Consider the following 11627-nt stretch of genomic DNA (forward strand, 5'->3'; position numbering starts at 1 on the left):
ATTGACCACATTTCTATGATTTATACTGACTTTTACTGATAGTTAAGTTGAAATATACAACACAAAGATAAAGTAAAAAAAATGTTTGGATTCTAAACAGTATGAACACAACATATTTAATATTTAATGTTTTGTTTTATCTACTTGTCATTTGTGAATATACATCTTTTCCTCATATTCTCACCTAAGATGCACCCCCCTCAAAAAAAAAAAAAAAAAAGTGGTACAAAATGTTCTACATTTTTTTCCCCAACACTTAAAAGACAAAACACCAAGTGATGAAGTGTTTCAGGTGAAATTTCGCCCTATTCTTCCCAAACTAGTCTTCAGCTGTGCAGCGTAGTCCTTTGTTGTTGCATTGAATTTCACATGATGCTTCACACATGTTTAATTTGCTAAAGGGGGGGCTTCATCCTCAACCAAGCCTTTGGAGTGTGCACAATGTGGTTTTGCGTTGTCTTCATATATGACTGGACGTCCTGGGAAAAAAATGTCATCTGAAGGCGCTGTGTGTTTGTCAAAGTCTCAGTGTATTTTTCACCATTAACGTTGCATCACAGGAGTGACACTTCCAGCTTCTGGATGTGTTGCTTTTTGCCTTTAGTCCAGATATTTGTGCATGTAACTCCATACTGTAGAGCTCGATAAAGGTTTGCTACATCTGAGGTATTGGAGGTCATAGGGTTCAGGTTAGACATGTGGCCTTACCCTTTATACACTGAAATACATGGGATAGATTCCTTGAGTTTATTTATATATGCATGCTCTGCACCATAGAGGGTAAAATATCCAAACCTCCACATGTCTGACTTTGAGGAACATTGTTTTTAACCATTTCAATCATTTGCACATTTGCCACCAAACTGACAATCCTCTGCCCATTTTTACCCCTCGGCTGATTGTAATTGGTTTGTCGTCTGTCTGTTCATTCAACTCCATAATCGCATTATCTGAAGAATGTGTTGACATATCTGCACCAAATTTATACTGTGGATGCATCTTGGCATGGAGCAGAAGCTTATTGAAAATAGTTGACCTTGACCTACTTTTTCAAGGTCCAATGGCCTTGTGCAGTTATAATATCTGAGTACTTTCAAATATAAATATGTATGTAATAAGTTTTACACAAAGACGATCTAATTTAAATTACAGGTCAGTAGCATTCAACAGAATCTTGCACTATAATTGGCCGAGGGGGGTTAAAGTGTGCAGCACATTATGTTTTTTCTTGTTTCTGTCTGTGGACTCGGAAGTCACTCTGCGTTCATGCATAATTGGGGGAACCCTGATTGCTCAGCAGTTCTCCTTTTCCATTACACGTAAACAGTCAAGAGAGAGGAATAGAAACATTCAACACAAAAGGTGTGAAACCGACACTGAAAGTCAGAAAGGGATTATGAAAAAGAACAGACCATCTGGTTTCCTTCAGTTTTTCAGTGACTCTTACCTGTATTTTTGCCATTTCTGTTTGACTTTGTTTGATTTTCTTGGACAGCAGTTTGTAGTTTAGTTTTATTTACTATTGTCTTTTCCATTAGGATTGGGGTTTCAAACTCATTTTAGTTTTGGGGAACCTAATCTGATCTCTAGTGGGCAGGACCAGTAAAATAACAGCATAATAATTTATAAATATTGTCAACTCTAAACTTCTCTCTAAGTTTTAGAGTGAAAAAATTAACATTACGTTGACTTATTTCTTTCAAGACATTTCAGGTTCATATTTGTTCAGATTACTCACACTGTGAAAGGATAGTTTTTCATGTAATTTTACCTTTTTTTTTTTTTTTACATTAAAACAAAGATAAGTTGTAATTATTTATAGGTAATCATACTATTATTTCACTGGTCCGGCTCACTTAAGGCTCATTGAATTGGTCTATATGTGGCCTCTGAACTAAAAGGACTTTGAGACCCTTGACTGTTAATATCTCAGTGTAATTTTTACATTTCACAAATTCATCCCACAGGCCAAATCAGACCCTTTAGTGGGCTGCTTTTGGTCAGTGGGCCATATGTTTAACACCAGTGTGTTACACTATTAGTTCTGCCTAAATAGACATGACAAAAATCAAAAACATGCACATTTTTGGAACATAGAAAGGACACAGCTGGCATTGGTTAGAATTTCATAAAGCAGACACAAGGAAAACATTGTCAAAGAGCAACAGTGTGACCCAGACTAAGACGTAATAATAGGAATAATAATGATAATAATGGATTAGATTTATGTAGCTCTTTTCTATTTACACATACTCAAAGAACATACTTTGGATTATTGGATGGAAGTATTGGATGTGTTCGCTGAACAGTTCACACAAATGCCACAAGGTGGTGATGTACTGTTAATTTCAAAGACCCCACATTGAGGGGCCCTCACTATAAATCTAAAGACATTCAGACACTATCATTTACACAACGCTTTGCTTCTCAGGTTAAGCAAATGAAGCAATGCTTAGTGTTTATGATGCAATTGTTAATATTTACACTGGAATCCAAATTCACACTGTGTGCTATCATTCATTTATTCATTCATTCATTGGTTTTCTGTCATCTATCATTAAATATAGATGACAGAAAAGCACACATTGGTTATTTTTAATGTGTACTTTATCACTTTATGATAAGTGAATCTAAGCATCTAGTAGTGGTCTCCAACAGTGAACACTTGTGTGTCCTGGGACAATGATTAGCCTGCAATTGCACACAACTATATTTGCACAGTGGACCAGTGTGGTTTTATTGTGAAACGTGACAAACTGTCTCTCGGTGGAAGGGTTAGGACTTGTTCAACATCTCTCGTGACTAATACATTATCTGCACCGCTTTACTTTTAGTTTTCCAGTCTTTTGTGCTGATTTGGAGGCATTACTTGTAAGCCATGGCTCAGACACTGGAGCAGCGGTCACACCTGGTGCTGGAGAACTACATTGGAGGTCAGTTTGTCCCATGTCGGAGCTACATCGACTCCTACAACCCGTCCACTGGAGAGGTCTACTGCAAAGTACCGGACAGTGGAGAGGAGGAGGTGGGACATGTTCAGTCAGAGGACACTTCTACAGACTTTTTTCCTGTACTCTCGTGCATGTTTGACTGCAGTAACATTAGTTTTATATTAAGGTTGAATCCAAATACATAAAGAACAAAGCTGGTTAGTTTCCTCTGCTGCAAATAAGATCTTAGTTATAGATGCATTTAGCTCCTTTCATGGTAAGAGAGGATGAGCACTTATTGATGATTTAGTGCTTACTTGAGTTCTTTTTATTTTAGACATTACAAATGATTGCAGGTTACATCTATGCTTCCTGGTTGATCATACAGCACATGAAGAGCATGTGAAGCAGTTACAGATGCATTCATGCCACCTTTGCTCCTGCCAAAGGTCGATCATTAGACATACGTCAATAAAATACAAAGGATCCATGTTAAAGTATAACCTGGTTAAAACCTCCTAAAACATCACTGAAACCCAGGCACGACAATCCTCTATACTGATTACTGTCAGACTTTTGTTCAATATTTTTCATTATAACTTGATTGATTTGAGGATTCAAAGGGGTTTTTTGTCATTCTGCACATATATAAGAATAAAACAGTTTTTATCAGTATAGGCCAGTAAACAACACAATAACAACAGGTAATAAATCTAGCAAGGTAAAAAAAAAAAAAATAAAGGACAATATATACAGGGTGGGTGGAGCCCTTCATTAAATGACATGACAAAATGACAGAGGTACAACCCCAGCTCCAAAATAGTCACCGTCTGAAATGTAAATTTAAAACATTTTTTTATATATTTTTCTTAAAATTGTACATTTTCTCAGTTTAAACACTTGATTCTCTGTTTTCTATTGTGAGGAAAATGACATTCGCACATCGTTCCATTCTATTTTTATGTATATTTGACAAGCATCCCAACTTTGTTTGGAGTTGGGTTATGCATTAAATTCTGCCTAAAAATTTTATTGTACCTACAAATTTTTCATCTTAAACTGAAGGGAGAAAACATCAAGCCCAAATACAAGCAGTAACTGAAGGTGGTTGTAGTAAAGGTCTGGAACAGCATTTACCTGGAGTAACCTCAGCATTTCGTGACGTCCATGGATTCACTGACTGCAGAGGATTTTCATCAAAAATTGAAAACAATCCTCAAATTTATAATGGTCTTAGTTTGTCCAGTTACTTCAGAGGTTTAAAATGGTTGTAATTCCTAAACGGTTTATGCAATATTTTTGTTAAACCCACTGATTTAAGGCTGAAAATCCGCACTCCAGTCATACCTAGGTTGCGTCACATCAAATAATCCAGTTTGATGAGGTAACAGAGGAGAAATTACAACATGTGTACCGCTGTCCAAATACCAACGGACATGACTGTACTTGCTTTAGTCACCCCCCTCCCCATCTTATAACACCCATTCATTCTGCACCTTGTTCCTCTAATCTTACCTGTATAGATCCTATATTACCTCTATATATCATATACATATATATAACCTTATATATAACATATACATATATATAACCTTATTTGCTGTACATATTTCTCATCTGTAGTACAGAGTTAACTTTTGTGTATTTCAGTAGTTTTAGTAGTACTTTAGTAGTGTATGTATATTTAATATTTTATCCTGTAGGTTTTTGCACTTTTGCAGAATATTCTATTCTATTCTGTTCTGTTCTATTCTATTCTATTCTACTAGCGTGTTAGTTTTTATGCTGAGGAGAGCTGACTTTTGGGAAAAGATGTTAGTCTGTATTTTATAAGTTCTGACATAAAAATTGTTTGGTAGGTCATTCTTTAAAATTTAAACAACAATTAATATATTGATACCAATATGTAGGGACTGAAGTTAGTAAATGTGTCGTTCCAGTTTTTAACTTCGCTATTCGTCATACAGCACGGTACAGTGCTTGCCGTCAATTGTCATGGGCCTAGCAACGTGATTGTAAGGCTATCGTATTCCATAATTACTAATAGCTCCCAAAATATTGGTCCTATCAACTTGCTGTTTTCACTAGTCTCTTTCTTGACCAAAAATACATAAATTTGCCAAATTGCAGCAGTCAGCCCTTTACAGATTTTGTGTGATGCCCGAGACACACACACAAACACACACAAACAAACACAGAGTCCACTTCCCTTTTATAATATAAGATTCTGATCTTCTCACATCCAGTCTAACACACTGAATCATCAAGCATCATTCTACAGTCCTGCAGTACATCTAGTAGTAATGTACTAATGTCAGTGTGTGTTGTGTCTGCAGGTGGAGGCAGCAGTGGCAGCAGCTAAAGAAGCCTTTCCTGAATGGTCGGCCCGAAGCGCAGAGCAGCGGGCGAAGGTCCTCAACAAACTGGCTGACCTGATTGATGCCAATCTGGAGGAGCTCGCCCAAGCTGAATCCAGAGACCAAGGTGCTGAACTCTTTAATGTGTTGTGTCAACCCATCAATGCGCAATATGCACTGGTAGTCTGTGTATTACACATTTAAAGATACAGCACATTGTGAGTAAAGATTGAAGGAAACAACATCCAACCAGAAATGGGATTCAGAATTTTTCTAAATGTTCAATCAGTTTTTCAACCTAATGAATATTTGATAGATTCCTGGTTTTCTGCTGTTCAGCTTTGTTTGTCTATTTTTGGTTCGAGTATCAACATTTAAAACAAAAAAAAACAAGGAAAAACATAAAAAAGAAAAAAACGTATTCGAAAAGGAGTGGGATGAAGTTCAACAATATACTCCCGCCCCCTTACCCCTTCTTTTTCTACTGATCATAAAGTCCCATGTCACCTCCCCAAAGTAACTTACCAAATCTTACACATATCAAAATAAATTCTGACTAAGCCTGCACAAAACGCAAAAATGTTCTACATATCAAAAATAAACTGTCTGTTTTATAGCAGTATTTCACATATTGTTTGTTTATTACTTTATTATATCATGGACAATCCCAATTAATTAACTGTATCAATAACAATAAAAAGGGGCAGCTTTAGCCAACATGGCTAGTATCCTGCTGTTGTCCCTGGCCTGATGACAATATGCACCATAAAAAAAGACAATATATTACAGCACATTAATTAAAAAGAGACAGTTAAGACAGCTAAGAGACAAGATAAATCCATAAAGAGATAAAAGAGAACAGTGAAACATCAGTACAATCAAAATAAACTGTCTATTTCACAGCAGCATTCTTAAAGCTCTGCATTTCTTCCATATTATATATTACATTATATATCATAATACCTTTTCCATAATCATATAATTTACTAACTATTATATACAGCTCTGGAAAAAATTTAGAGACCACTGCAATTTCCTGTGAAATCAGCATGTGTGCATGTATGACAGCCATTCCATTCCTGTGTCTGTTGAATTCCAACACAAACACACCTTATTCTACTGAATAAACCCTGATCCATGTCTTATTTAAGAAGGAGAAGTATAAATACCACTACTGTGGCCATCACTGTCTCCTTACAATAGGCAAAAACAGTGCTATTAGTACTGCAAAAGTAATTGGAATCCAAAAGTAACTATTGAAAACTACTGGACTTCTGCTCTGACAGCGTTCCCAAACTCTGAGGACTGGTTTTTCTATCAGGACAATGCTCCTGGCCTCAGCTAGGTCACTAAAGGTGTGGAAGACAGACCACCAGATGAAGACCCTGTCATGGCCAACCCAGTCTCCAGACCTGAACCCACTTTGAAAACTTCTGGAAGAAGATGGATGGTCACAAGTCATCGAACATTACTGAGCTTGTTTAATTTCTCTGCCAGGAGCTGCATAAAGTCATCCAACAACAATGGAGGAGAGCCAAGACACATGAAAGCTGTCATTGAAAATCAGGGTTATTCCACCAAATACTGATGTCTGAACTTTTCCCAAGTTCCAACATTAGTATTGTGTTGTTTAGAAATGAATATGAACTGGTTTTCTTTGCATTAACTGAAGTCTGAAAACACCTGCATCTTTTTGTTATTTTGACCATGTGTTGTGTTCTGCAAATACATGCTCCAAATAACACTATTTTTGTATGGAACTTGGGAGAGATATTGTCGGTAGTTTAGAGAATAAAACAAAAATGTTCATTTTACTCAAACACATGCCTATAAATGGTCAAATCAGAGAAAGTAACAATTTTGCAGTGGTCTCTTATGTTTTTTTCCAGAGCTATACATTGTGTAATAGCACGCTATATACAGTATTAACACATTATATACAGTATTAACACACTATATACAATATTAACACACTATATACAGTATTAATACACTATATACAATATTAACACACTATATATGGTATTAATACCCTATACACTATTAACACACTATATATGATGGAATATTACAGGTAAAACTGTGACATTTGCACGGACTGTGGACATCCCCAGGTCTGCGTACAACTTCCGCTTCTTTGCGTCGTCGGTGCTCCACCACACCACAGACTGCAGCCAGATGGATCACATGGGCTGCCTCAACTACACCATCCGCTGCCCTGTGGGAGTGGGTAAGACGCCTCTGTGTGTGGGGTAAATAAAACTATAGACACTATACCTGTGCTGTATGTGGTTTCTCATTTTGCTGGGTGTGTGCAGCTGGTCTCATCAGCCCCTGGAATCTACCCCTGTACCTCCTGACGTGGAAGATTGCCCCTGCGATCGCTACTGGCAACACCGTGGTCGCCAAACCCAGCGAGATGACCTCTGTGACTGCCTGGATGATATGCAAACTGATGGGGCAGGCTGGTAGGACTGCAATACCCATAATGCAATATTAGGCCATAAATTATATATTGAATAAATTACATGTATTCTCTCACAATGCACATTGTTTTCATACAAATAAGGAAATAAATATGTAACTGAACAGTTTAGCTAGTTATTCCATAAGTAGAAGAAAAGGTTTGATAATTGCTAGATTGAGATTTTGACTTTTAGTTATGAGAAAAATTAAGTTCATCAGTCATTTGAAGAAAATTAAATATGTATTTTGCATATGGTTTTTTGTGAAAATATTAATACAATATTGAAGAAACACTACAATGCAGTAAAATCAGGCGTCTTATCTGTCCAATTAACTGAGTGTTGATTTGGAGGAGTGTATTGGGTCATATGGTAAAAACAATAATTAAATAAAACAAAACAAAAAGCAGAGCAGTAAAGTAATAATGTTTGATACATCCTTGGGAACATTTATTTTATTTTAGGAGTTAAAATAACTCCTCCATTCCAGATCCATAGAGGATCAAATAAGACACAACTCTACTGGATTTCAGAACTTCTATTTTAGGTTTTAAAGAAAAAAAACAAAATTTCCTTTTCAGTCGCTTCGATGTCAAGTAATTCTGATTGATAACTAGATGTAATTTTTCTTAAAACTAGAAGATATTGACTCATAATTATAAGATGAAGTGATAAAGTAAACTTGCATGGCATATCTGTAACATTCAGTGGTGAAAGTTAAAGCTGTTATTTCTAATTTAAACTACATTTATTGAAAATGAGAAAAATCGCTGTAAAAAAGTCATACATAGACATGTCTTTCTGTGTGTGTGTCTGTCTGTCTGTCTGTCCGTCTGTGTAGGCGTTCCTCCAGGAGTTGTGAACATGGTATTCGGTACTGGTCCAAAGGCAGGCCACGCCCTCGTCGGCCACCCTGAGGTCCCACTGATTTCCTTCACCGGTTCCACAGCCACTGCCCAGAGAATCACAGAGCGGAGCGCCCCCTACTGTAAGAAGCTCTCTCTGGAGCTTGGAGGGAAAAACCCTGCCATCATTTTTGCTGATGCAGACCTAGACCAGTGCATCGAAACTACAGTTCGCTCCAGCTTCTCCAACCAGGTGCTGACATTAGTATCATTATGTGTGTAGACGTCATGCAACAGTTGCATGATTTCAGATGTTTTTTTGAGGATGCAGTGAAAAAGTTTGTCCACATGAGGGAGCTCATCACCCACAGTACATGCATGAAAAAGCAACTTGGTGAACAATCAGTGCTTACTTTTCTGCTCTGTATTTGTATTTAGGGTGAGATCTGCTTGTGCACCAGTAGAATTTATGTAGAGAGGAGCATTTACTCCACGTTTCTGGAAAGGTTTGTAGCTGCAGCCAGGAAGTGGAAGACAGGCGTACCCTCGGACCCCAGCAGCAACAACGGGGCCCTGATCAGCAAAGAACACCTACAGAAGGTTCTGACAGTGGAACTAACCAGGGGTGTCAAACATACGGCCCGTGAGCCAAAACCGGTCCTCTGAAGGGTTCAATCTGGCCCACAGGATGAATTTGGAAAGTGCAAGACACTGACAATTGACAAAAGTGGTTTAATTATAATTTTAAATCCTATATTGTTCAGTTCCAGATTCCAGATACTAAATGTTTTGTGTATTTGTAGATCCACTGTGATCTGTAAGTTGTAATGTACATGTGTAAATGATAAACTGCGGCATAACACTGTTAAAATAGCACTTATTTTCAGGTTGTTTTTTGCACTAAAACAAATAGTAAAATTTGAAGTTGTCATTATTTCTAAATTATTAGATTATACTCGAGGTTTAACTGGGCTGAATGTGACCCCTGAACTAAAGTGAGTTTGACGCCCCTGTTTTAAACTCTGGAAAAGAAGAAATATTTATCTGGAAAAAAGCAGTTTCCAGTATTAATGGACATTTGTTTTCATCCATAGGTTCAAAGTTTTGTGGAATTAGCCAAATCAGAGGGTGGTATCGTCCACTGTGGCGAGGGCGTGGACCAGCTGCACCTCCCTGCAGCCAACGCTAACGGCTACTTTATGCCCGCCACCGTCATCTCAGGCATCTCTGACAGCTCCCGAGTTATGCAAGAGGAGATCTTTGGCCCCGTCACCTGTATCAGCCCCTTTGACACTGAAGACGAAGCTGTTTCCAAGGGCAACGGTGTGCGTTATGGTCTGGCGGCCACCGTGTGGTCACGAGATGTGGGGAAAGTGCACCGAGTGGCCAAGCGGCTCCAAGCGGGTCTGGTGTGGACCAACTGTTGGCTGGTGAGGGATCTGAACCTGCCGTTCGGAGGGATGAAGAACTCAGGTGTAGGGAGGGAGGGGGGGAAGGATTCCTACCACTTCTTCACAGAAGTGAAGAGTATCACCATCAAACACTGAGGAAAGGACGATGGCAGCCACTGTAACGCAAATCTGAACTGAAGGAGCAACTTTTAGAAGCAAACACATATGGAGAACGTTTCAAAGTTAATCAAGGTATCTCACAACAAATCCATAACCCATTTCATTCTCCATCCTCTTCAATAACTGGAGTCACATTTGTAGAATACCAGAGTCAGAGAAAGTTCCTCTGGACACAAGTAAAAAAAAAAAAAAAAAATCACTGAAGCAGAACTAATCTATGCATAATTAATATTCTTATTATCAGTACACACTTGGACTGTTCTGTTTTCAGAAGACTAAGAGGGCACGCAAATCATAAATTATACTAAAGATACGCTATAATACAGTTAACTGTCCGGTGTGTAGGAGGAGCTGATTACAGTAATGGAATGTAATATTCATAGTTATGTTTTCAGTTGTGTATAATCAGCTGAAAATAGCAATTATTGAATAGATAGTTTTTTTTAACCTTAGAATGAACTATTGAACTGTGCTGGTAATAGTCTTCTTCTTCTTCTTCTTCTTCTTCTTCTTCTTCTTCTTCTTCTTCTTCTTCTTCTTCTTCATCTTCTTCTTTGTCTTTTCCTTCTTTGTCTTTTTCTTCTTCTTTGTCTTCTCCTTCGTCTTCATCTTCTCCTTCCCCTTCCCCTTCCCCTTCTTCATCTTCATCTTCTCCTTCCTCTTCTTCTTCTTCTCCGTCTTTGTCTTCTCCTTCCTCATCTTCATCTTCCTTTTCTTCTCCTCCTTCTTCTTCATCTTCTTTTTCATCTTCATCTTCTTTGTCTTCATCTTCTTCGTCATCTTTGTCATCTTCTTCCTCTTCTTCCTCTTCTTTGTCTTTTTCCTCTTCTTCTTCTTCTTCACATCATGTCTGGCTTACATGCCTTAATTATTTTTTTAAAATACACTATTATCCCAATGCGCTTGAAAGTCATTACAAAAATTCTATTTTGCTAATTTTATTTCTCACACATTTTGGCTGCTTTATTGCCTATATTTATAGTTATATAGACATTTCACGTCTTAGTTCAGCAACAGTAAGAAAAAAATAGTTGCAGTAATACAATCATGACTTTTACTCACCAGTAGTTATTGTTAATACAGTGAAAATACCACACTTTTCGTACAATAATCATGTGCACACGGAAGTATAGTAAGTACACACTGAAATTCGGTCTATGCCACTTACTTTTTAACCTGAGGAGCAGTACATACTGTACTATCCAATAAGCTTATATTTTGCATAACAGTCCAATAAGTAACTGAGTAGTGCTGACAAGGTGACAGAGACTCTTCTGAAATGAAACATGAGGAGAGCTGAATGGTCCCGAGGCTACCTGAACCACAGAACAAAGTATTTGAGTTTCACAAAAACAAATCATTGTGACTTCTGTGGAATGGTTTGAGCTGTTTTATAACATCTATCTGCATTGTCCCAAATAAAAGCACATTATATAAACGTCACATGTAGTTCAGTGTG

At 37.6% G+C, this 11627-nt stretch overlaps 1 protein-coding gene across 2 annotated transcripts; it reads left to right on the forward strand.

Moving 5' to 3' along the window:
* Window positions 1–1044: 1044 nt before the first annotated feature.
* aldh8a1 (aldehyde dehydrogenase 8 family, member A1) lies at window positions 1045–10436 on the forward strand. 2 transcript variants are annotated; one of them, XM_030127769.1, is made up of 8 exons: window positions 1045–1362; window positions 2835–3025; window positions 5267–5414; window positions 7362–7517; window positions 7606–7755; window positions 8594–8850; window positions 9036–9197; window positions 9692–10436. In XM_030127769.1, the coding sequence occupies exons 2-8, from the start codon at window positions 2879–2881 to the stop codon at window positions 10142–10144; spliced, it is 1473 nt and encodes a 490-aa protein (XP_029983629.1). In that variant the 5' UTR covers window positions 1045–1362; window positions 2835–2878; the 3' UTR covers window positions 10145–10436. The 2 variants fall into 2 exon arrangements, with proteins under 2 accessions (XP_029983629.1, XP_029983628.1); XM_030127768.1 differs by lacking the exon at window positions 1045–1362 and having other exon boundaries at window positions 2028–3025.
* Window positions 10437–11627: the final 1191 nt, after the last annotated feature.

The sequence above is a fragment of the Sphaeramia orbicularis genome, chromosome 24 (genome assembly GCF_902148855.1).
Source record: "Sphaeramia orbicularis chromosome 24, fSphaOr1.1, whole genome shotgun sequence".
Classification (NCBI taxonomy): Eukaryota; Metazoa; Chordata; class Actinopteri; order Kurtiformes; family Apogonidae; genus Sphaeramia; species Sphaeramia orbicularis.

Coding starts and splice junctions, on each gene's coding strand:
- aldh8a1 (XM_030127769.1), top strand. CDS start 2,879: ATGGCTCAGACACTGGAGCAGCGGTCACACCTGGTGCTGGAGAACTAC. Junction 7,518..7,605: donor CCGCTGCCCTGTGGGAGTGG/GTAAGACGCCTC, acceptor GGGTGTGTGCAG/CTGGTCTCATCAGCCCCTGG. Junction 7,756..8,593: donor CAAACTGATGGGGCAGGCTG/GTAGGACTGCAA, acceptor CCGTCTGTGTAG/GCGTTCCTCCAGGAGTTGTG.